At 49.3% G+C, this 26,160-nt stretch overlaps 1 protein-coding gene across 1 annotated transcript in view; it reads right to left on the bottom strand.

Annotated features, from left to right (window-relative positions):
- Window positions 1-26,160, bottom strand: part of ASTN2 (astrotactin 2) — a 319,116-nt gene that overhangs the window by 167,093 nt on the left and 125,863 nt on the right. Inside the window, exons 7-10 of the mRNA XM_062011422.1 lie at window positions 17,699-17,866; window positions 7,259-7,343; window positions 7,044-7,118; window positions 6,462-6,599 (exon numbers count right to left, since the gene is read on the bottom strand). Coding sequence (XP_061867406.1) covers window positions 6,462-6,599; window positions 7,044-7,118; window positions 7,259-7,343; window positions 17,699-17,866 — 466 coding nt within the window. The remainder of the gene's footprint in view (window positions 1-6,461; window positions 6,600-7,043; window positions 7,119-7,258; window positions 7,344-17,698; window positions 17,867-26,160) is intronic.

The following is a 26,160-nucleotide window of genomic DNA, read 5'->3' as shown; positions in this document are numbered from 1 at the left end:
GGAGCCCCTACTCCCCCTCCAAACCCTGAGTGCTCAGTGTGGGCAGCATCCTGCCCCAGCACAGACCCTGCTCCGGGTGTTGCATGGACAGACACACACACACAGCCACAGCAGCAGGTCTGGCACAAGGTGCAGCTACAGAGTCCAGCACCAAACCTCACTCTGCTTCTGGGTGTGAGACAGCATTTGTGGATTTAGAGAGCGTTGGTGGCTTTTTTTTAATTGTCTCAATAAATATATAAACAAAATCTGTTCGCTCGTTGGGTTGTTTCTCCCTCCTGGGCTCTGGGGCACCACAGACGAGAGGAACAACAATCACTCAGCTGCCAAACGTGTAGATGCTGCTGCTGCTCCCTGCAAGGGATTTGCCTATGAGCCAGGTCCAAATCTGCATCCCCCATCCCTAAGAGGTTTGATTATTTTCTGTGCAGTGTTATGGCTCAGCATCAAGACTTCAAAAATACAGTGGGTTCACACACAGGACTGAAGAAACTCAGCTTCATCATAGCAGAGATTATTAAAAGCCCTCAAAGAGGGAGGGCTGAAATGTCCCTTGAATTCTGGACATGAAAGGTCACTGATGGCTGGCAATGGACCAGGAAGAGGCAGGCTGAGGGCAGTGAGGTCCCCGAACCCTCCTAGAGGTGCTGGGGGACCCACATTTCAATTCTGACCCTCTCTAGATGATCCCTGGGTGATTTCAGCTCAGTTTTGGGGATTTTTTTACCCTCTTTTCCTCTCTTCCCTTATTTCCCCATCAGACCATTCCTGTCATTCCTCTCATGCTGCTGCTCACACCCTTTGGTGGCTGCTGCAAGGTTACATCTCCATTTAGTCACCTCACAGCCAGTGAGATGTCCCTGACTTTTCTAACCTGCTACCATAAATCAAAACAGGAGGCAGGGAGCAAGAAAAATCCCAGTAACCAGGCAGGATGATGCTAAGTTGACAGATACAGGGCAGGGACTGGTGGCTGCCTCTGTAAAGCATCTGTCCTTCCCCTCCAGAGGATGAGGCACAGGGCTGCCTTTATCCTGGTTTTAAGCACTCAAACTGCTTCTCCACCACTTTTTTTGAGCCATCAGCAAGTTGGGGTGATGAGAAGCCCAGGCCAGAGAGGCAGGGACCTCATCTGTGGGGATGACAGTGTCTGAGTGGTGTAATGAGCTGCTCTCTTTGCAGAAATGAGGAAGTTGTGCCTGGTGATGCAACGAGCAATTTGCTCCACCGCATGAAGCCGTCCCCTCAGCACAGCACCGAGCACCAGCAGCACTTCCCAGGCACCAATGGAGCAAGAGGCCCTGCAGGCAGCTCCCCACATCCAGCCTGCTTTCCCCTCTCCCCTGACCTCCTGGCTGAGGGTCTCTCCAGCATCAAGCATCTAGAAATCACAGGCTTCTCTGTTCCAGGAGAAAGAGAAGGAGGGAGGAACAAAAGGCCTCGTTCCCATGGCATCTCCTGTAGCGAGTGGCAAGAGAGCTGGCAGGGAGCTCTCTGCTCACACCCCACTGGCAGCCCAGTGCAGCCCCAGTCCTGAGCCTCAGCAATGCCCACCTGCAGTAGCACCCATTTCCCTGTACTCCTGCAGATAAGGTACAAGGCTAAGTCAGAGGACAGAGAAGTTCTGCTGTGGCTGCCCTGGCAAAGCTGTTTCCCCTCTCCTAGCCCACATTCCCTCTGCCTTTCTCATCCACTTTGCTCTTCATCCTCCTTTGCACCCAGGAAGCCTCACACTAGAGAGCTCAGCATGGACTTGTGAAATCATGAGTGCCCAAATCATTGCAAAACCCCTGCAAAACATCACTGCAACCCCCCTGTAAGGCTGGGGCAGCAGTGGTGTTGCAAGGGCATGGCAGGGCTGAGCAAGGGAAAGCCACAGGCAAGGAACAAAAGTCCAGCTCCAGTCCTCAACATGAGACAGGATGCATGCGGGCGCAGGGATGGGGAGCAGAGCTCTTTGCTGCTGAGGGAACTGGAAATACAATAACAAACAAATAAAAAATAACAATAAAAAAATCCAGTTGATTGTACTTTGGCAAAGAACTCAGAGAGCAAAGGGGCTCACTTGGGAGCAAAACGAAGATGAATCGACAGCGAGTTCAAGAGAATTCATTCTGCTGCTGAACACTTGTCTCTCCATCAGGACATCTCAAAGGCTTGTCAAGTGAAGGCAAGGCTTTTATTTGTTTCTGTGGTTGCCATAACGATAGAGTTACATGTCATGTCAGGCAGCAGCTGAGGCTCGCACCTCTGATTTATAGCTGCTCACCAGAAATTACCAACCCTTCTGCAGAGCGGGTGCCACAGTGAACCAGGACCTCCGGGTGTTTGCCAGTGCCATGCTCTGCCCCCCAGGTTGTCTCTCCTCTTGGTCCCTCAAAGCCATCTGTGCCCCAAGGGATGCTTTATTATCCCTCCCAGGGATGCTCGGGGCTGCTGGTGGTGGAACCTGGGGGCTGCAGATGCAGATCCTCCCTGTGAGCTGATGACGGGGGCAGAGCAGTGTATGCTGCCATAATTACTGGCATTCCTGGTCCCACAGGACAAGCGGTAGCTCCTAAAGGGCCAAACAGAGATGGCAAAGTGTCCAGGGAAGAAAAATATGGACTACTGTGTTTACCACCAGGTTATGGAAGAAATAACAGATGGGAGCAACGGGGAGAAGAGAGGTCCTGGAAACAAGCAAGATAAGGTAAGACTGGGAGGTATTTTTTGTCCTGGCAGGGTATGTGTAGCTGAGCCAGCCTGACCAGCCTAGGACCCAGCCTCCAGCCCAAGTCAGAGGCTGCCCAGTGTAGGGAGAGCCCCACAGCACTGCTGGCCAACCTCACATGAACAAAGACATCACCGTTCACACGGCTGCCACGACCCAGACGCGTGACTGATGTGATCCTGTGTGGAGGATCAGACTCCAGGGCTGAGGAGATGCTCAGTATGGTTATTGCTAAATTACACATGGAAGCTTCATTAACTGTAAGCACCCTCGTGCTTAATGCATGACACACAGCCCTAAAACTTCCACTGCCGAGCTCTGCATGCAAAATCCTGAACCCACTCAAGCCCCAGCACACACCGGAGCATCCCTGTGGCATGTGTGCATATGGATCTTCAGCTCCTGTCTCTACAAAGTTTCTCTAGTGACTCAGCTGGGGCAGCAGCAGGATACTTGGGCCCTCTGTTCCCCTCCATCAAAGCACCATGTACAGCCTGTGTCACTGCTCGGTGCTGAGACCTGTGGAGAACAGTAGCCCCCAGAGAAGCAGCAGGGTATCAGCACCCAGGGAAGCAACAGGGTATCAGCCACCAGGGAAGCAGCATGGCATCAGCCCCCAGAGAAGCAGCAGGGCATCAGCATTTCTCCAGAGAGCTGCAGTCTCGAGCATCTTCATAAAAACACAAGACCACATTTAAACCTTTAACCCTCAGAGTTGTAAAGACTTCATCACTTGTTTTCTCCAAACCAAGCTTTCTGCAATTTCCCTCCATTAAATTCCTCAAGACAAGTGACCCCAGAGCCAAAAGGTGTCAGACTAATGAACGGTCTGGAGGAATGCAGCACGCTCGTTATTAAAGACACGGGAGAGACACAGGGCTGAGCTACCATCACAGCATTACAGGACAGCAAACAGGGCACTCCAGGTGCTGAGACACAGCTGCAGCTGGTGTGATCCAGCCCAGGATCTGCCCCTCAGCACAGGGACGTGACTGCGTTTGAGCTCAAGCACTGCAGGAGCTGCTAGTAAGGAGGGACAGCGGCATTACCACAGTCTCACAGCCTGGGGATCAAGTCCCCTCTGTTCAGAGGGATGCCTGCACCTGAACACCTACACAATGGACAGCATGTGTCCACCTCCAGTGGTAGGTCTGATATTACAAGTCATCATCAGACCAGCTGAACCACCAACACTGCTGCATTACTGGTCTTGGGAAAACCCACCAAGAGTTATCTCAGCCCAGAGGGACAAAGCAATGAGTTACAAGATAAACAGCTCTAAAACTACCTTTCTCACTGTATGAAAGCACCCAGAACTTCAGAAGAGATTCTGGAAGACAGGCCAATGTCATGCTCGTGGGCACCAAACACAGCAAGGTCTAGAACATAAGCCTACAAGCTAGAACATAAGAAGTTCCAAAGAAACACAAGGAGAAACTTCTTCCCTGTTGAGGTGAGGGAGCACTGGCAGGGGCTGCCCAGATGGGCTGTGGAGTCTCCTTCTCTGGAGACATTCAAACCCAGCTGGGTGAGTTCCTGTGTGACCTACTCTAAGTGGTGTTGCTCTGGATGAGCTTTCCAGGTCCCTTCCAGCCCTTGAGATTCTGTGATTCTATGCTCCCCACTGCAGAGGGCTTGGCCAGCCCCAGCATCAGCTCTTCCACAGCTCCTGCACACCACCATGCTCTGCTCAGGTGGGGTCACCTTGGTTTTCATCCATTCTGGGGTGCTCAGCACCCTGAGCTTGCAGTCTGATCCCCGTTAGAGAGGTGTTTAAGTTCTAATGCAGAAATAATAGATGGCTTTTTGGTTTTCACTGTATCTGTAAAACCTTCCATAATTCAACATCAAATATTTATTATTACGTTTATTAAAGTTTTAATAATTCAGCATCTCCCGTGTGTCAGACACAAGCACCGTGAGCTCACCTCCCTTCTTCTACCTGGCTCACTCCAATATTTATACCTGGAATTTTCTTTACTGAAAGGATGAGGGAGCCCTGGCCCAGGCTGCCCAGGGAGGATGTAGAGCCTCGTTCTCTGGAGGTTTCCAAACCTGCCTGGATGTGTTTCTGTGCCTCCTGATGGAGGGGAAGTTGCTTTATCGGGGGATTGGGCTGGATGAACCCTAGAGGTCCCTTCCAACCCCCACCATTCTGGGATTCTGTGTGATTCTGTGAGTTCAGGTTCCATTTACGAGGGAAGCAGGCAACAGCCTCCTCCTGTCTGGCATCCATCCTTCCCAACCAAGCCTCTCCCACAGGGATCAGTGCCCAGAGACAATTACCACACCAGAGCAGAAAGCAGGAGGCTTTCCAGCCTCTACTTTCACAAAGGTACTTTTAATGATGATGTGAGAAGGAAAGAAAGAATGTTCTCTGGCACTTTGGCTTGGAAAATGTTAACACACAACAAAGTGACCCTTCACCTTCTCAAATGAAAAGCAGCAGTCTTCTGCAGCTGAGAAAAACAACACTCCTAAGAGAGCCAAATTGTGACAGATATGTGCCATCAGACTCTTTTTGTGGTCTCCCAAAACAAGCACTAATGAGCAGCAAAATCCCACTTGGAAGTGAGCATGGATGGCATCCTGGATGGCATCTTGGATGCCAGTCCTGGCTCTGCCACAGGTGTTGTAAGCACTTGCTCCAACCACAGCCCTGCCAAGATGATGGAACAGAAGAGTGGAAATCCATCATCTTCCTGTCGCTCTGGGAGAGGAAAAGACAGGAGAGGCTGGGGGACACAAGGGTCCTGCCAGTGCCCAGAAAGATGATTTACAACACAGACATGAATTTTCAGGTTGGGAAATTGTGTCTTGAGCCAACAGCAGAAGGCAGCAAGAAGGAGAGAGTGATCACAGAGTCTCCCTGGCACCCAACAGGCGCATGCTCCATCTGAATTTAATGGGGTAGAGGGGAATACACACACAAAACACTAAACACCTCAAGAATGAAATCCTTATAGTTTACAGTTAAACCTTTATAAGCCAGACAGAGGAGGGCAATTACTGCCATCTCTTTCTTCTGAGGCAGAGTCTGCTGCTCCCTTTCCAGACAGGGCATGGAGGACACAGAGGACACAGTTCTTGCCTGGCTCCTTTTCCAAGAGACCCTGCTCTGCCCACCCTCAGCCTGGTCTCCCAGCAACCTGCCTCTCCTTCCAGAGGGACAATTCTCTTCCTCCAGTGTCCAATTAGGTCCCACTTCTGAACTAAACTGTCACAAGTCCAATGACATCTGTTTAAAATATGAGCCAGCCAAAACAGGAGAGCCAGTGAAATATCCAGGCATTTACTGAGCTTAAGAAAGGAATAAATTCCTCTAATTCTCTAATAATTATACAAGCAACATGCCCTTTCACCAGGCTCTGGAGCACCACAGCAGACTATCAAGGGCTGGGGGAATGTGATATACATACAAGTTTCTGAAAGATGACAGCATCTCCATATTGGTAAACACATCAATTTAAGCTGTGCAAGATAATGTAAGATTTAAGCCACTTTAGAATTGCCTTGACACAGGTTCATACTAATTTACTTGACTGGATTGGCAGACATCAGAGCTATATGCACAGGCCTGGCCTAGACCCATCAGGACCAAAAGAGCCTGGAGAGCTATCACATCAGATTTCCTATTGGAAGAAAATTAATCAAACTTATCACCATAGAAATTACAGCATCCTCAATAACAATTTAAAGAGCAGTGTAGTCACTCAAGCATGAGGAAAACGAGAAATGTGCTTCCTACCTGACATCTGCTGGGTCTTCTGTCACCAGAACATCTGTCTTGCAGCTGGCAAGAGGATTGATGGAAAGCTCCACGGGAGGTACCACGAAGCTCTTACTGACAGGCAACCACAGGCCTTGCCCCAAACTATAGGTGGACCTGGAATAAGGAGCAACATGTCATAAAGGAACCAAGGGAATGGTGGTCCTCTGTAGCAGCTGGCCACTGAAGTCTGAGCAGTGGTGCCACCGTGGGATAAGCTAGTCATTCGGTCTGGTCCTGAAAACCAAATGAGAAAGGAATAGGCAGAGATGTGACAGAGAGAACATGGGGACGGTCAAGCTCTTATTTTTTGTCAAGGTGTCTTTCTGTGCACTGTCCTCACTTTTGCTGAGCCATGTCCACCTGAGGGGACAAGAGGAAAACCCTTCCCCATGTATGGACAAATCTTTCAGGCCTATCAAAGGGAAACCAAGGCAAACTCATGTCTCCTAGCCAGCACAACAAGATGGATCTGGGGGTCACCAAGAGGTTGCATCTGCTAGGATGTTATCCCTGGCTCTCCCCATCCAAATGTCCAAGCTGTACACTCCTTTGACTCACCTGAGTATCTTCTCTGGTGCTTGCTCTCCTGTCACCAGGTCGTATCCTCGCTCAAGCGTTGTGTAGGGCCACGGCCTGGGAGGCAGAGAGGGAGCATCACTCAGCAGGGAACACAGCACAATCCCAGCCCGGGGCTTGGTGCTGGTGATGAGAACTGGGCTCCTCTCCAAGGCAGGAGCCAGAGCAGAGCAAACTCACCACTGCACAGCACTCACCCTTCGCTGTGTCCCCAGTCGCTGCGCACGCACAAGTGGCGGTGGATGGGGTCTGGGGCGTAGCCTTCGTGGCAGCTGCACTCTCCTGAAAGGGAAGAGGGGGAGATGAGACCTCTCTGCCCCAGAGGCATGTTAGCAATCAGGCCCTCCTCCTCTGCTGCCCCATCTCTGCTTGCTCATAGCCATTCTTGGTCCCTGATGTGTCTGGAGCACCTGACTCCTTTGAAACCTCCAGGAGATGAGGAGAAGATGAGATGTGCAAATCTGTAAGAACCATGCAGCTCTCCTGGAGGGTATTATGTGATGAAGCACCCAGGGTAGCTGGGTATGGGATTTCATGATGTAGAAGGTCTCTCCTTAACCCTTGTTCCTGTACAGCCCTGCAGCAGCCCAGGCTCAGCAAACCTCTGCCCAATGGCCTCTAAGAATGCCTCATGTTCCCCACAAAGACATTCCTGCATGGATCCAGCCCCTGTCCTGGTTGGGCAGAGCCCTGCCCACCTCCCGTGGGCACTCCTCAGCAGGGATCACAACCTCGCCTGAGGAGAGTCAGCACCCACCCCCAAGAGAGAAAACCAGTCCATGCTGGCCACCTTCCCTTCCCACTTCTGCTCCTGTCACCTCACACCTCCAGTCTCCTGCAGCCCAGATAGCAAACCCCTAACTCTGTCCATGTTGTGCCCCCATCCTGCAGCTAAAGGGATGTTGGCCCTGCTCCCCTCTGCTCTCTGGGTGCTGGCTCACCCTGTGACACCCTTTAGACAGCTGGAGAAGACATTTCCTGCACCAGAAACCTAACCATGCTTGCTCAAATTGATTCCTAGTTTGGTAGAAATACATAACCCGGAGCAAGAAACAGCAAAATCAAAAGATTAATTGGATTTGCACGTGGAGTTTCTGTTACAAGCTGCTGCCAGTGGTTTTTGCCCCCCTCCTCTCCTCTTCCCATCGTGCCTGATGGTGCAGCAGGCTGAGCTGTAAATGCCAGCAGAGGTGGGGACCTGGAGAGGATGCTGGAGGGGATACCCCATTGCAGCGGTAATGCAGACTGACAGCTACCTGAATGCTCATCGGGATCCTAAGCAAGTTCTGAAAATGCCTTGCAGGGATTACAGTAAAGAGCTTTATTGTCAGGAGGGAGCGAGACAGGGGTTCAGCCACTGAGATTTTTGAGGAAGAGATGCCTGGAAAGTGGGAGGAGGTAAAAAAAGAAAGAGAAGGAGGGGGGGGGAAAGAGACAGCTAATGATGTGCTAAAATGCAACAGCACCTTCATGAAATATTCACTGACTTAAACACATCTAATATTAAAGATTAAATGTCCTGGGATTTGTCCTAGCAACTTCGAAGCACTGATTTATGATCTGTCAAAAGCTGCTAACCTCATGATTCATAACGAGAGCGGCAGGAACGTTGCTGCTGCGACGGGGAAGAGTTGAGGGAGAGACGGCAGCGCTCGAGCCTGCTCCGGCTCAGCTGTGCCCACAGGCTGGGAAGGCCTGGCTGTAGGAGACACGGGTCCTAATGGCTCCATCAGTGAGTTGAAAAAAGGAGAAGTTATTGTTTTTTCTCCTTGGGTGCTTAGAACGCAAAGTTTCCCCAGCTGTGCCACAGATCATTAATTCCTGGCGCCTATTACATAACAAATATATGCTCTGCAAATGAGAGGCGTCTCAAAATGCTTGCGAAGCAGAGCTGGGAGTCCTGGGGCACCGGCTCCCGCTCAGCTCCTGCCACAGAAATTAGAGCAAGTAGCGAAAAACCACCTACAGAGGTTGGCATCAAACAGCCTCCCTCCTCATCGACGTCTGGAGGTGCCAGAGCGGTGCAGCCCTTTCCCGCGGTGCAGGAGGGTTTGTTTTGTCTGCTCGTTTGTTTACTGCTCCATCAGTTTGGCGTTGGAAGGAGAAATTCTATCAACCTGCAGAAATATTGATTTTATCGACTCCAATCCTGGAGTTTCAACAGCTACAGCCGGTGCTCAAGGCTTTATTGGGAGGTTTATTGGGAGGTTTATTTCAGTAAGTGAGAGGGCAAATGGTGGCATCAGCTGTGAGGAGATCCAAGGTGGCAGAGACACTGGGGGAAGCTACCTAAGGCACACAGAGACCAGGAGTCCCTGTCCCTACCAGGACCACTTGAGACCAGCTTTCCACGGGTTTTCCAGGGATGTGCTGGAGGAGCAGAGACTCCATCTCTTTGGGACAGATGCTTTGGGATCTATTTCTGTATCTAGGACTATGACCAGGCAACTAGTAGGGTTTCCAAAAAGCCTCAGCACAACCTGTTGTGCTATTACAGGTTTTGGTAAGTTTTTACTCTCTCCCCATTAGCATCTACCCTCTTTCTTTGGCCCCTCGAGCTACTCTGTTTTCTGTCCAAAACCATCCTCCCCTGATACAATGCTGAGCCAGGGAAGATGCTGAGCCAGCCAGGTGTTTCCTCACAGACTGAGAAGCACCTGATAAAGTCCCCAGAGCAGCAGGAAAAAGCACTCCTGCACCTTTAACTTCTCTTTAGGGCAAGTGCATTTTCTAAAGAGCTGATTTCAACACGCTGCTAAAACAAACCAAACCACCAATAGCCAAAACAACAGTGCCCTTGTGCCAGAGCTGCTCTCAGAAGCCACGTGTTTCTGAGAGGGACACAGTTATCTGCTCAGCAGCACTTGGGCTAAGTTAGGATTCAACCTGAGCTCCAAGCCAAAGTCAACCAAAACAACCAAGTTTGACAAATCACCACACCTGCAGCCAGATGCAATTTCTACAGGTCCTGCACATGCCTCTGCCCAGCATTCGGCTGCTGTGGGAGGACAAATGAATCAGGATCTATGAACCGCTGTGACAAGCATCCTATTTGCACCGCCACCAACTCACAACCTGCCCACAGGAAAAGCACAGCCGTGTGTGGCCCTTTCTCCTCCTTTGGATTCATAATCCCACAAATCTGGTCAGAAAATCCATAGTGAGTTTGGAGCTGTTACAGCAAAAAGAAGGATTGCTGCTCACTCAGTCCTGTGTTCAGCTCTGGAGTTCTCATGTTACATTTCCAGTGTGTTATTAAATAAAACACTGGGAGGGGAGGGAATGCCTCTGCTGTTACTGAGGGAAGAGGCATAAACCAGGAAACGGAGCACCATAGTTCTAGCAAGTGGCTCAGAAAATGCTATTCATACAACACATGCAGCTATGTGGAAGGGTGAGGCAAGAGCTGAGGCCATGGGAACACAGGCTTTCCATCCTCCCCTGCTCCACACTTACACATCTCATCACAGGCCGTGCTGCTATAACAGATCACATGGAGTCTCTGTGCCACTTACTGCTCAGCAAGGATGAACCTGTCTGAAGCAGCAGGACATCCCCAAACACTGCAGCCACATTTCACCTGCAACCTCCCTCCTGTTGTGCCTTCACCTTCATGGAGGTTGGTGGAAGAGACTACTGGTAGCCCAGTCTGAAGTGCCACGCAGAGCCATGTGCCATGAGGGGCGATGAGCTGAGAGTGGGAGCCCCATCTGTAGCACCAGCAGCACAGCTGTGAGCTCCAGCCTGGTGTGAGGGTCACAGGCATCAACCCTGCCCTCAGCTGCAGGAGAGGGATCTGAAGCCTGACCTCTTGGAAAAGGGCAAAATCTATGGACAAATTGACTTGGTTTCCACACGCAGACATGAACTTCCCCTGCCTCTTTCTGAGTGAAGGGCTTCTTGCATTGCCTGTGCTTCATGCTGGTTTTAGCACTGGAGCTGCAGGAGGGCAGGTCTGCAGCCATTGTTAGCAGACATAGCTTCTGGCTCAGGGTTGGCCCACACTGAGACTTGCTCGTGCCTAAAGGAAATGAATCTAACACAAGTCACATTCAAGCTCATCACCTCCAGTGACACAGGCATGGTGCAAAGCCAACTACATGGAGGAAAACAGCCCTCCAGTTCCTGCTGCAACCAGGCCAGCTCAGCTGGAGGTTTTAGCTCTCTGGTTTTCATATCCAAGCTGGAAGCTACAGAACTAGTCTTCCACTTCACCCACCACACCATGCTGCTGCTCCTCCTGAACGGGCAAAGGAGGTAATCTCCTACATGTTGTTGTCTGGCCCTGCACTGTGCCCGGAGAGCAGCAGGCAGGGCTGCAGGATGAACTCAGCATGCCAGGGCAACGCTGGCAGCCTCAGCAGGGTGAGGGGCAGCTTGTGGCAATAATGCTGCCACAACTCCCTAATCTGCTCACCCAGCTCAGCACAAAATGCAGGTTCCTGGAGTTCTCTGCTCCCAGGCAAGATGCTCTTTGCTGGCATTGCTGTTTTTCAGAGGGGCTTTTGCAGTGGTGGAGCAAACCTGTGGTTTGTCAACCTTCTACTGGCACTGCCAGTGTCCATGATTCCCTCCTCCATGGCCGTACCTCCATCCCTGGCACTCACTGTTGTCCTGGAGGGATGCCCTGCTGTGCCAGGGCCATGCCCCAGTCACAAAGGCACCATCCTGGGGACAAGTCCAGACCCCAGCTGAGATGGCAGCCTGTTCCAGAGACTGCAGGGCTACTAACACATACCTTTTGCCCTCTTTTAGCATTGCATGTACTCACTCATGCTGCAGGGCGGCCTCTCTCACCCAAAGTGATGCACAGCTTGGTCCCAGCAATTACAGGCCCCTCCTCTCTGAACACAGACAGACCAGGGGACATGGCAGCCCCAGCAAAGCACCCTCAGTGTCAGTGAGAAGGGAAACTGCAGCCCCACTTCCCTGCCCTGCAGAGTCCCAGCACCAGGCGAGCTGCAGCACAGCCGCCTCCTCACCATGGCCTCTCGCTTCCTCCTCCTTCCACCCACCCTGGTAAGGGAGGAGGCAGGGGCTGCAGAGGGCAGTAGGTGCCGGGCTGTAAGCTGAGGCTGAGCATCTTTTGGGGAACAGAGCCTGCTGTTGAGTGCAGCAGCTGCCCCCCACCAGCCCTGACTGCACCAGTGTTCACTGCAGCACAAAGCCCCTCTCTTCTGGGTGAGCACGGAGCCATCTCCAGGGTTACCGGTCTGCTCCAAGGCGGGAGGATGGATGGGTTCCCCCTCCTTCCCTGCTGCATGGATGCAAAGCCTTTGCCCACATCAGCAGCTCAAGCTGCATGTTCTGAATCCCATCACCAGGAGCAAAGGCAGCTGCAGCCAATGTCCCAGCCACCAGTCCAGTGCTTGGCAAGGGCAAAGTCCCCTTTGCACCACTGTCCATTGCAGCAGCTGCTGCCCAGCAGCTCCCATCGGGGCAGGGGTGATCTGGGTGCTGCCACACTGGGCTCATGGGCTGCCTCCTGCCAGCATGTGGGACAGTCTGTTCTGTGCCCAGTTGTGCTGTCCCGTGACACGTCCCTCTCACGATGGTGGCAATGCCCAGGAACACCAGCAACAGCTCTGAGCACCAGCTGCATGGCACAAGCCAACAATAGATTGACACAAGTCACCCCATCCATCAATGTCCAAGGCCACCAACCTCTTGTAATGAAGCTATTGCCTCGGAGTCTCGTCCATGTCTGGAGGAAGCCCTGCATCAATTTATCCTTTGTGAAAGGTTTCTGAGCTCCTGGCAGCAAAACAACTTCTTCATCCAGCATCCACAGGAAGTCTGACGAGGGCAAATCAAACCTTTTGTCCTTCAGCCATCTGAAGCATGTACTCTGGCTCTGTGGCCATCTCTCACAGGCTGTTCTCCCTCACCACTGCAGAGCACCCTGGGCTCTGTTGTGGATGGGTGGATGTTGCACTCAGGGAAATGGGCTGGTGGTTGATAGGGCTGGGACAAAGGCTGCACTCAATGAGCTTAAAGGTCTCTTCCAGATGAAGTGATTCCATGATTCTGTGAGTCCATAGCTCCTCAACAACCATGGCAGCAGCACTGGCTCCTGGTGAAGCTCTCTGAAAACCTTCTCTTCTTGCCCTTGCTATCTGCTGTCCCTGGCCTTCATGGCTGGCACTTTTCAAACCTGATTCTCTGCTTCATCCTGCCCAAAAATGCAGTTTCATAAAACCAGTTTTAGCTCTTGAGGAAGGGGACAAGGAAGGTGGCTCCTTCCTGTCTGACCTGGTGCAGAGTACAGATGGAAAACCTGGAGTTTATTCAGCAATTATCCCACCTCACCCCCTACTGCCAGTCACACTCCACTCAGATCCACCACAGCACATAAGCATAAGCACTTAAGGTCCAAGGACTGCAAACATGCTCTGCATGGACTTCATTCTTATTATCATCTCAGCTCCTACACAGAGCCACTGTGGATGATGTCCCTGAGCAGACCTGCGTGGCTGATGCAAGGAAGCAGCCAGAGGTCCTGAGGCTGGGCCAAGGGTGGTCCAATGTGCCGTGGATGTTGTCATGCCCCAGAGCTGACCAAGGCAGGGTGAGAAACCATCTCCTGCAGTACTGCTGAGATGGGTCAAGCCACGGACATGGGTCTAGGAGCAGCTCCACACCACAAAACTCATTCCTGTCCCCTCCTCTCCATGTTCTTTAGACAAGCACAGAAATGCCATTACAAGAACATTAGCTGCGGGATTAAAAACTCTAATGGCAGAAAATGAGAGTGTAAAGACAGCACAGATAACCTTAACTCAGCCCCCTTGCAGGCATGCATTTTCATTGCTGTTTATGTCTAACACTTCAGCCTGCAGCTAAATTACCTTGGGAGTTAACTGCCTCCTGCCCTGCTTGGTGCACGAGGCAAGCTGTGCCGCCACATGAAAAGAAATCGTATATTACATGGTTTTTGACCAAGTTATTAAACTACATACCTTAGAGAGACAGAACCTCATCTTATAAAAGTCTAAGTCAATAAAGACACTAGGATACTCCAACAGCGAAAATAGCAGAAGTGCACAAGAACAAACAAATATCACTTGATGTGCACACAAGCTGCATGATATTAAATTGAACTATCGGAGAAAACGGCTGTTTTCATAAACACAAATACTCTCTCTCCAAAGCTGGTCATCTCCTGATTTACATGCTCAGCTCTGCAACCTCAAAATCCTCTTAAGAGGTTGCGTTTAAAAAACACCTCTGTTTAAAAATGACTTTCATCTGTCTCCTGCCCACAAGATCCCTGTCCTATCCGGACAGGAACACCGTCTGCAGCCCTGCTGACAAACTAGCCCATTTGGAAGGTGATGGAAATCCTTTTTGTTTTCTTCTCCTCATGCCAATTTCCAGAAAAGACCCCTCGCTGTACCACATCTCATTTGGTCCTTACAAGCCCGTGCCTATTGCTTTGGGGGTGCCATGAATTGTGGATGCAAAGGAGAGAACTTTGATGGAGTAGTGCCTGATTTATTGACAGAGGAAAAAGAAATTCGACACATTTGCACCTGCTAATCAAGGTAGCTATCCATCTCGTTTATGCCACTGCTCCACTAAGCCTGACAGCATAAAATCAGAGGCTGTTTCTTCCAGCATTTGACCCTAAGGGACTAATTCTCTAGCAGGTCTCTCAAGCAATGCCCACAGAACGTGCAAATGAATCAGTTTTGCATGTACAAAGCAGGTAATTGTGCTCACAGATCAGGACCTGAATATGCTGCCAAAAAACAGGTGCTCTCATAACTGTTAGTGGTGCTGGTAAGTGAGGCCATGGGAAAGTCAAGCACTCCTGAATTTCATATGGAGGTATCCCAGCGCAGGGTGTGAGCAGCAGCACTGCCAGCATGCTGCACATCTGTGAGACTGAGAGTGAGGAGACTGTAACTCCCAGAAGAGGAGAAACCTTCTCTGTTCTTGCTTCAAGCATCACAGTCAGCACCTGCATTTTGGCTGCACCTCTCCAGCTGAGGATCACATCCTGACCCCATCCAACGTGGCAGCTCCTAGCAGCTGGGGCATCTGTCATGTCTGCAGGGGGACGACACTCAGCAGCATCCATTTATTTATGTACTAGCAGTCATGTCAAAACAACCAGATTGGCCATTTCCAAGGCAGGGAGGGAAGGAGAAAGATGGCATTTTGCTCAGGTGTAGATGTCAACGCTCCCTCTGAAAAGCCCTGATGAGGTGGTGCTTTGCAATGCGGGTTTGAAGTTTGTCAGAGGAACAGCAATCATTTCATTAAAGAGTGAGTCACACAGCAAAGGCACAAGGGAAGGCAAATTAAGGACAGGCAAGCAAAATATGTATTTTGGTATTTCCTAGTGTTTCAGAGCCTCAGTTTTCAGTGTGGATTATTACTCATCCTGATGTAGTGCTTGGTGGCTGGAGTCGTGAGTCAGCATATTGTACAGACAGATCTTGTCTAAAACTCCAACCCAAAAGATGTCTTCAGTGCTGGGAAGGGACAAGAGCTCAAGTATCACCAGATAGAGCACATGTGACCTGAGGGCCTCTGGCCAAATGTGTGCTGGAAGCCCATGGCACTACTGCTGGGGACAAGTCCTGCCCCTGGGTCAAGGAACATTTGGGACAAGGCTGTATCCACACTGCCATGGAGAGTCGCACCAAGGGGAAGGCTGAAGGCAGATTAGCTATAAATGTGCTGGAGGACCTCAGAGCTGGCTCTTCACAGAAGAAATCTTTAAGGCTTTCATCCTCCTCATGGACACTTTGCCCAGACCAAGAGGACAGAGGACAGGGGAAAGCCCCCAGCACCCAGCTCTTGTTCACAGAGACGATAAAATCCCTGACCTGAAAAGGTTGAAATCAAGGCAAGATTTATGTTCCACAGTAAAACCACAGGTCTGCTTCTCTCATGGTGATAAAAATAAATCACCTTTAAAAATAGAATGACATTAATAAAAATAAATTCAAAAATCCATGCAGTGCATCATGGAGTTATGATCTGCCCCAGCCTGGCACTGAAACGTCTCACCAGCTGAGGGGTGCTCAAGGGTGAGGAATGGAAGTGGTGCCTGGGCCTATGTCATGGGGTAAGGTGTCAAACAGGGACTTGCAAAGGCCTCATTTTCAGTGAGTGGTTGCTCAGCTGCTGTGAAGTTTGGATCTCTTAAAGGGATCTTAGATTTAGGCTCTGAAAATCAGCAGCCATATGTGCCAGTCCTGCATAGATGTAGAAGAAAGTTTTGCTTCATCCAAGTGCAAACTCCCAGGCTGGAGAGAGGGGAAAGGAGGCAATCGACAGATTTTGGGTGAGGAACCTCAAAGTTTAAACAGTTTAAGGATGCTCTGCAGGGAGGATGGGGAGCAGGGATGGAGCAGAGCAGCTGGAGAGGTTGGCCAGAGCAGAGCACACCCTGAGCTAACGAGCATCGCTGCCTTCCCCACAAACAAGACCTGACACATCCTGCTCAGGCGCGGGGCACCCAGAAAGAGTAACATGGTGCTGTGGCGAGCTGAGCATGCAGAGGGGCAGTAGTGCGCCTGCCCCAGAGGCCATGAGAGGATTAAACCAGCCCTGCTCGATGCCAAGGGTGGCACGGAGCTGGCAAGGGGAGTCACAGGAGTCTTCCAATGAGGAAGTCACGGGCTGGCTCCATACAGTCTCCTCACAGTTTCTGCTGGAGGGAAGAGTTTTTTCTCTCCTCCTGCTCTGACAGCTGAATGCATCTTCCCTCTCTCACAGAGGTGGCTGCATTTTGGCAATGCTTGAAATGATACTTCTGCTCAGTGACATCTTGAGAAGAGCCTCCTCCTGCACCATCTCCATCTGCCAGGGTGGCTGCTGTCACCTCCCAGCCCTCCTCGAGACTGCAAGTGATGCCCAGGGCTTATCTGCACAGGGAATACATCCAGTGTAATTATTCTGCTGCAGCGCTGTCTGACAGTGCCTCTGAGTAGACAAGCTTTGAGGTACACGAGTACTAAGAGGAGAACATTGTTTTGACCAGAAAATGGATTTATGAGACCAAGTTCAATATTTGCATCTCAGCTGAGTAGGGGGAGGGGTAAGAACAGCCCACAGTGTGTTCCTGACTCCACAGGAATTCCTCCTCTCAAGAAGCCATGTGCTAAGGACACAGTTCACGGCAGTGGGAAGCTTAGAAAAAACCTTGTCCTCTGTGAGCCATTCCTCTCCAAACCCCCTGGCAAAACCAGCAACCAACACTGCTACTCACAGCCACGAGTCTTGTGCACAAACACATAGTGAAGAGATTTCATTGCTAAGAGAGGAGGGAAGTGGCCTCATAGAGATCCACAGCTGACCTTGGCACGCTGCTTCTCTGTGAGGACACTGAGGGTTCTGTGCTCTTTCGATGCAGACCCATGCCAGGAGCAACAGGGTCACCTATCTCCATGCCACTAGGAAGCCATCCTACCCAAGGTGAGACACTGGGGAGCAGTGTCTTTCTTTGTCCTTTGCTGAAGGGGTCCAGCACTGTGTGACCCTGCTGGCACCTCTTGGTCCTCTGTGCCCAACACCAGGCTGACACAGAGGTGAGCTGAGTGGGCACCAAAGCACCCAGAGACAGACCTTCTCCCTTGCATGTACAAGCTTTGCAGGCTTCACTCTCCCCTAGCCTCCCTTACCTGTCTCTTGGTCACACAGTTGTTCACAGGCATCAGTGGTCCTCTGTCCACAGAGGTCTCTCACCCAGGGTGATGTGGCATTGATCTGATAGTACAGGGACAGCTTGGCTGGATTAAGCCAGTCAGAGATGTCCAAGTAGCTCCCCTCGCTCACAACGAAGCTGCTGCCTGGAGGGTAAGAAAAAAGTGCTTTAAGTGAGTGTAGAAACTACAAACCCACGATCCCAAATGTCTCTTTTGTCCCAATATCAGAACACTCCATTCTTCAGGAGCTTTTGTGATGTCAAGACCGACAAAATAATACGGAGTTCACCAACAATTGGACCTAAAGAACTTAATTTGACCATTCCTCTTGATACGAATGTGCCCCAACCAGCTGGGACACTCCTCTGCCCAGACATACCATACCCCTACCCTACACAGCATCACTGGATAATGGACTTAATTCCCAGATCTCTGCAGAAACACAGATTCCTCAGACCAAAGCATCACTTCCCCAGCAACAGGTGGTTGTCCATGAGACAGCTGGATGCCAGGCTCAGGACTGGGATGAGCAGTGGGAGCACGAGCTGCTCCCACAGTAGTTCCTTAGCTGAAGGTGAGTGAATTGGCCCAACACACAACTTCTTGTATGAGTGGTTTCATATCAGAGCCACTTCCTCACCCCCTCCCTCCTGAGACTTATAAGTGAATTCCTGCCAAAAAAATCTCTTCTTACAAAATCTTACTTTCCTTTATTTTGTGAAATGTATTTTTCCCCACTGGCATCTGGGAATATGCATCATCTAATTAGCCAAATAGATTTTCAGTTCAGCCCAATCATTTCCTTATCTAACATCTGAGGCCCAGCATCGCTTGGGGGATTTTGCAGGCACAGAGGTCCTCATTAACTCTGATCTTCAATTACATTGATTATAAGACTGCCTCCATAATAGTGTTGCACAGATCAGAGGGGAGCCAAAAAACCTCTGCCGTTAAGTGGTGTATTGCAGAAGTTATCAGGGTAAAAGCCTCCCAAATCAGGAGAGAAGATACCTTCAAAGAGGAGTGGGCAAGGAGTATCCAGGAACCCAAAGCCATCCTTCCAATAACCACCAGGACATGCAAATGTGAACAAAACTTGCAAGCACTACCTGAAGATTCAATCATCCAAGGCTGGCAAGCCTATAGAGCCAGGGTTTATTTTCATGTGACTTTAGAGCTTGTATCATTTAATAAAGGACTGGGATGTTATTTCTCTAAGGTCTTAGGTCAACAAAAGCCAAGCAATTGAAAAAAACAGGACAAAAACCCCAAAGCAGCAACCACTCTACACACACCTGCTTGAACACAAACTCCTGATTTCCTTGTGAAGAGAAACAGTGATGCTCTGGCAAGAAGGAGCCCTTCTAAACATCACCCCATGTCACATTATTCATGCACAGAATGAAAACAGCAAAGTTTGAAGTGAAGCATCCTAGTGAGTGATCCTGTTTTCAGGCACCCTGAGATCTCAGCACCATACAAATCTGGCCCCTAATTTCACACAAGTTCAAATCTTCTACACTTCTACTGTCCATATACCATAAACCTATTCACAGACGCATCTCTATGCTCCAAGCCAACGGAGCCTGCCAAGCTACTGACTGTTCAAGCAATGGAAAATCATCCATCCAGGATCCAGCTGCTCTGGAGACACAGCAAGGCAGGAGCACGCATCACCAGGGCTGCAGGATACATCTCAATCAGACACAGGGCAGCGGCGCATTGCCGGGCAAACTCCACAGCAGCAGCAGAAAGCATCGAAACGCTCAGCACAAAGAGGTAGCTCAGAGCAACGAGATTTTATTGCTCATTATCATTCTTTGCCATGAATATTTAAAGATACCTTTAAATACCAATCATAACTATTGCTGGTTTATTTTACCAAGCAGAAATGCATCATGAACCCATTGGGAGTGTTTACTTATGTCCCTGTATGTGTCTACGGAGTAACCTGTCAATCTTGCTTTCTTCCTTATTTTGGCAGGTCCCTAATAAAGAGCAAGGCTTGGGAGGCACGTCAGCATGTTCTGAGGCTCAGCTACAGACACTTCTCTCTGCACCCACAGATGGAAGAGCGAAACAACTGGCTCTCCATTAAACACCTACTTAACAAACCCCACTTCTAGTTAAGATACAGCCAGTCTACAGGTAATAAAAGCAAATCAGACATAAATTAGCCATATAATTAGCATCCATAAAGACAAAAATGACTCAAGCTGGCAGAGCATCCTGACTCAGGAGCTGCTACACAGAGGATGAACTCCATGGTCAGGGCAGGCGATGGAGAGGTGGTCCCTGGAGCTTCCCCACAGGCTGGGCTCCTCCAGGACGAGGAAACACATTCATGGCCCTGCTAACTAATTCCCACCTTTTATGGATAACTCTGCCTGTTTGCAGAGTTTGCCTGTTTGTTTACACTGGAAGTATAAACCCCCCAAAAACTATCTATTTCTAGAAGTACCTCCAAAATCAAGACCAACACGTGCCACTTGGCCAGGAGCCAACAACTTCTGTTTCAGCAGAAGTCTGTCCGTGCAAAACCACAAATTTAGGAAGCTTGAAATAATTTGCCAATTGATGGAGATCTGCCCAAAGATCTTCCCAAACATAATGTAACTGTAACAGATAAAAACCACCTGTTTATCTCAAGATGAATTACTTACTTTGATTTTAGTAGGTCTGACTGAGAAATCATCTTCTATATAAAAAGACCTTTTCAAAAAACAGCAGAAGTGAAAACATTCGGAGCCCAGATCCCTGAATCCAAGCTCAGTTTAAACCAGAGGCTTTTCTACTTCAGCTAAAAAAAACAAAAACAAAAACCTTGGGAAAAGGATGATTTTAGTTAATTGTAAACACTTTCCTCCCTTCCTAGGAGGAAAGAGGGGACAACCAGCAAAAAAACCAACTTCTCACAGCTTTGAAGCTGAGTGTGTCACAGCTCAGCTGGTAAGAACTTTAGACACTCTCATCACCTTCACTCCCATTGCAAATACAAACAAAGGAACATTCCAACCTTGGGTTCTTTATAGTTTACCTGAGGAAAAAAAATAACAGGAAAAGGTGTTTTCCAAATATTTTGAAAGCTAAAATTCTGACAATTTCAAAGCCTTTGCACACTGTTTTTCTCTTTATTTTCAAAGAATCCACACATAGAAAATGGTTTTCAAAAGTCACTTATCAAAATCATCTTGAAAAGCTTGCAAAGGGCAGTTTGAGTATCAAATCCTTTTAGAAACTACTGAGAACAAACATTTTCTAGCTAAGAGCCATTTCAAACATCTTTAGCTTACCAGGAGCATCATCTAGGCTTGTTTTCACTGTGTAGCCTGTCAAGGAGGAGGGAAAGAAGGTGATGAGGAACCTGACAGGCTCACATGGCCAGGGCAGTGCAGAGAAGACCCTGCTCTCAATCACCCGAAAATCTGCCTCAAAGATCTCAGACCCCACTGAAGTGCCTACACCTTCACTCAGCCTGAAGCACATCTACAGTTGCTGCTTGTGGACCCTAGGGAGCAGACCCCAGCAGAGACAGTCTCTGAGGTGGTTGTGCGCTGTACTCAGCACTGGTGAGACCTCAAGTGCTGTGTTCAGCTTTGGGCCTCTCACCACAAGAAAGACATACTGAGGTGCTGGAATGTGTCCAGAGGTGGGCAACAGAGCTGGTGAAGGGTCTGGTGAACAAGTCTTATGAGGAGCAGTTGAGGGAGCTAGAGGAGAAGAGAAGGCTGAAGGGAGCACTTTCTGCAACTCCCTGAAACGAGGCTGGAGTGAGCTGGGGGTTGGTCTCTTCTCCCAAGTAACAGGGCAAGAGGAAATGGCCTCAAGTTCCCCCAGGGGAGGTTGAGATTGGAGCTGAGGCAGAACTGTTGTTGAGAGGGTTGTCAGCCCCTGTCCCAGGCTGCCCAGGGAAGTGGGAGAGTCCTCAGCCCAGGAGCTGTTGCAAAGCTGTAGAGCTGAGGGCTGTGGGTTGGTGGTGGGCTGGGCAGGGTGAGGGCAGTGGTTGGATTCAATGATGTTAAAGGTCTTTTCCAACTGAAACGACTCTATGATTCCATGATCCTATTAGACACTCAGAGAGACTGTCCTATCTCTCCTGCTGTGCTCTGCTGTCAACCCCATCCTAAACACTCTTAGACACTCATTTTGAGCTTCCCATTCAAAACCAAAATGATATTTCCTTTAAAAGGAGACATTTAGGTCTCAGAGTGAAGCAACCATCAACCCAACAAGGGAATACAACAATGCAATGGCAGCTTTCCACACATCACCACCTCCTCTCAGGAACCTCTGTTGTAGGACCCATCCCTCAAGCGCCGTTGGCTTTACAAGTCAGCCTATGCCATGTAGCAGCATTGCAGTGCCATGCAGAGCAGCAGTACAGAGCTACACAACCACCTCCTGGCTCCACAAGGTCCACCAGCGCTTCAGGGGATTGATTTGTTTGGGGTTTTGTACGAGTGTGTTTCTCTCCCTCCCTCCCCCCTTCTCCAACACCGATCAAAGCCAGATCAGTTAAGGCAGCATCAAAAGTTCATGTGTCTCACGCTGAGGTCTCCTTCAAAGTTCAGTGGAATTGCTTAAGTCTTGACAAAAGAGGCTTCCAGTTTTGACATTTCAAAAATCATTTTCCAGAACACAACAGGATAAAACAGCTCAGAAGAGAAATCTAACAAGGGGAAAGAACAAAGAGCCAAAAGGCAGCCAAAAGGCAGCCAAAAGGGTTTGGCTTTTCCTTTCTCTCCCTCCTTTTCAAGGAAAAGATCAAAAAATCCACTTTTGGGTTTTTTTAAAGAATTTTTCTGTCTTTCTCCCTCTGGTCTTTTTGTCTTCTTTGGTCCATTCACTGTTTCTTGGCCAATGAAACTCCTTTTCATCTAAAATTAGTGTTTTGTGTTGGAAAGCTCCGGGAGGTCATACTACAGATTGCTGTTAGTGTGCTCATCCCTACGCTGTCACGCAATTACAATCCTGCTAATGATATTTTTTTTTACCACTAAAGGAAGGATTATCCCTCTTGCTCCATTCTAGAGGTACAATAAATCATAGAATCATAGAATGGTAGGAGTTGGAAGGGACCTTTAGAGATCACCTAGTCCAACCCCCCTGCAGAAGCAGGGTCACCTAGATCAGGTCGCTTTGGAACATGTCCAGGTGGGTCTTGAAGACCACCAAGGAAGGAGCCTCCACAACCCCTCTGGGCAGCCTGTGCCAGTGCTCCCTCACCTCAGAGTGAAATAGGTTTTCTTATATTTAAGTGGAACTTTTTGTGTTCCAGCTTCATCTCATTACCCCTTGTCCTGTTGCTAGATACCTCATTTGATTTCTTTAGAGATCTTCTTTTTTTCTTGTTCAACTTGAAAGGACATTTCCTAGAGACAACTCCTCCCCTATCAGCTCCTCCATTGATCAGCTCTCCTGTCCTGCTCCCAGGGAAGGAAAATTTCTGCTTCTTAAATTTCTTCCAGGAAACACAGAAGAACCAGACTGACATGGGATGCACAGAGCACAAACATACTGACCTAAGCAACCAAACCAGGCCTGGTGCAGGACTGCACCCACACACTAACAGCTTTACCACCCTTCTCCTGCTCAGCACAAAACTTGGCAATTCTGGAATAGTTAAAGATCTCAAACTCTTAATTCTTTATTCTAATCTGAATCCAGGGATAGTGTCACAGCAGGTTAAAATCCACTTCATCTTCTTTTTTCAAGGGATTTCTCTTGAACAAGATGAAATGCCTAAACAGAGAGTTATGATAGCAAGCTTTTAGAACAGCAAAAGCCTTATAGACTTGCCTTTCATTTGCTCCTCTGTCAGCTGAAGCACACAGAGTTCATATCACACACAGAGCTCAACTCAGGGATGTATTTTCAGCACACAAAGCAGTGGCAGAGCTGTAGCTGCTGATGCCACTGCTCCCCAGCTCGTGGATGAGCAAACCAGAGAGCCCAGCCCTTCAAAATGCTGCCAGTCCTGCCAGAGCCTTCTCACTCTGGCAAAGCAGAGGCAAATGAGTGATACAAATCTATGTGTAATTACAGCTCAGACTAGAAGCATCTTTCCTGTGGGAGAAGCAGGGTTATATTTTAATTGTTAAATTGCACTTTCTTGATAATTCTGTCAGACTCTTTCTTTGGGTTTTCTTGGCAGTCAGTCTTGACTTCACCAGGGCTGAACTTCTGACAAGTAACACACATATTGAACTTTATTCAGCAGGTGATGACTTGCCCCTCTTCTCCCAAACCCTGTCTTCTCAGCCTTGCTTGTGGTCAAGCTCATGCAGTGACAAGACCTTCTGTGGCATTGTTAGACAATACAACTGCACAGGGGTTAGTGACAGCACATCTCAGTCCTCTGGAGGCATCTGGGCCAGCAATGGCTGAGATGGAAATTAGACTCCTAAAGAAAAGCTTCTCCTTAATGCTCTGTATCTCCCAACTCCCACACTCCGCCCTGGGGCTCTTTCTCAGTGAGGCTCTCCAGATGTTGGACATAGGTTTGAGGAAATCCAGCCTAAATCTAATCACATCACAAAGCATATGACGGATGAGTTATGATAAGCTTTAAAAGACATAAAAAGTGTGTCAGTGGAGATTTTTTCCACCAGGACTAAGACCAAATATCCTCGCAGGATGGCAGAGAACATAACCAAGAGCCAGCACGTACAAAGGCAAGCTATCACCCACTCACTCAGAGACTGCACATCAGCAACACTGCTAGTTGGGGGAATGATAAAGTTGAGTAGATTCAGACTAGGTATAAGGGAGAATTCTTTTACAATGAGAGTGGTGAAACACTGGAACAGATTGCTCAGAGAGGTGGTGAATGCACCATGCCTGGAAACACTCAAGGTAAGGTTGGACAGGGCTCTGGGCAACCTGATCTAGCTGAAGGTGTCTCTGCTCATTACAGGGGAGTTGGACCAGATGACCTTTAAAGGTCCCTTCAAACCCAATTCTTCTAAGAAGCAGTACATTCCTAGCTATGCAGCCTCTCAAACCCCCCACTGCATTGCTGCTACATTGCTGCTGCAGGAACTCCATGAATTCCTGTTTAAAAGCATGACCTAAAGACAATTCCCCACGACCAACATGCCAGCATGTTCCAAGCAGGCAGGGCCTCATCCTGTAGATGCAGAAGTCAAACGTTTGCATCTCTCCATCTATGGAATGAATCGGTTAGTTGGTTAAAGACATTACTGCAGTCTTCTCCCATCATCCCTCCCAAACCTGAGGGCAGATCGTGTTGGGAGAAGCTCAGCAGCTGCTGGGAGATGCCATCTTTCCAATGGTGGGCACATCCTGCCTCTCTCAGGATGCAACAACCCTCATTTCCAAACCAGCCCCCACTGGCACCACCCAAATATCAACACCCATCACCCCAGCTTTGCTCTGAGGAATCCTGCACAGAAGAAGGGGAGAGGCATTTGCTTCTGGCAGGCACGTGGCTGGTGGAGCCAGGCTGACACAGGGATGAGCCAAGCACAGGATCACAAGCCTGTCAAAGCCACAATAAAAACATGATGTACTTCAGCCTCCAGAATCTTATTAGTTCTTCATGCAAAGAGCGTTTGCACTGTAAAACTGTCTTGGAATCCCTTTGATCCACACTGATACAGTTTATAAATTGATGTTAATATTTAGGGTTCATGTCTGGTAACGCTGCAGCCTTTTGCTCACATTTTCTCGCAGCCAAACAGGCACAGGAACATGAGTGAGCTGTAAAGCAGACACAGAGGTGACCTGATGATTAAGAGCTGATGGAATTCAATGCAATCTGTAAAGCTGCCCCCAAATACAGTCATCTTACCAGAAACACACGAGCTTGGAGGCAGACAGACATGCCACTGAGACTGCAATGAGAAACCACTGCTTCTGCCAAAGCCCTGACCCAGGCCTCCATACAGCAAAAAAGGCATCTCTGCAGCAAAACAGCTTGGTGGGGGAAGAGGGAAAACAGCACAAGAAAAGCCTTATTTCAAGCCAGTAAATTCCCTCTGCTGATTTCATACAGGGTTGGTGGGGCTGAGACCAGCTGGGGAGTACGGAGGACCCCAATGGCAGCCTCTCTCTGAAAGCTCAGAGATATACCTTAGATATCAGATCTCTTTCTCCATCCTTCTGGTATAAACATGGGGTGCTTCACATGAAAATCAGAGTGGCTCCAGCTCTTCCTGGCTGTAAAAAGGAACAAGGAGGCAGCCAGTGCCCCACCTCCCGCTGCTCATTTCCCCGCGGCTGCATGCGCAGCACGTGCTGAGCACACGCATGGGAAGTGCCTCAGGACACACACTAATGCCCGGTCACCTCCAAGGGCTGCAGAAGATTGAGCAGGAGATGTCAAAAGCAAACAATTTAAAGCAACAGATTTAATTAAAAACTGAAATGAGAAGTTGTGAGTCCAACTATTGGAACCGGCAGAGCTCCAGCAATCT

This window comes from Colius striatus, chromosome 19 (genome assembly GCF_028858725.1).
Source record: "Colius striatus isolate bColStr4 chromosome 19, bColStr4.1.hap1, whole genome shotgun sequence".
In the NCBI taxonomy this organism is placed as follows: domain Eukaryota; kingdom Metazoa; phylum Chordata; class Aves; order Coliiformes; family Coliidae; genus Colius; species Colius striatus.
The sequence above is the reverse complement of the archived record's forward strand: the minus strand, read 5'-3'. Positions and strand labels throughout refer to the sequence as shown.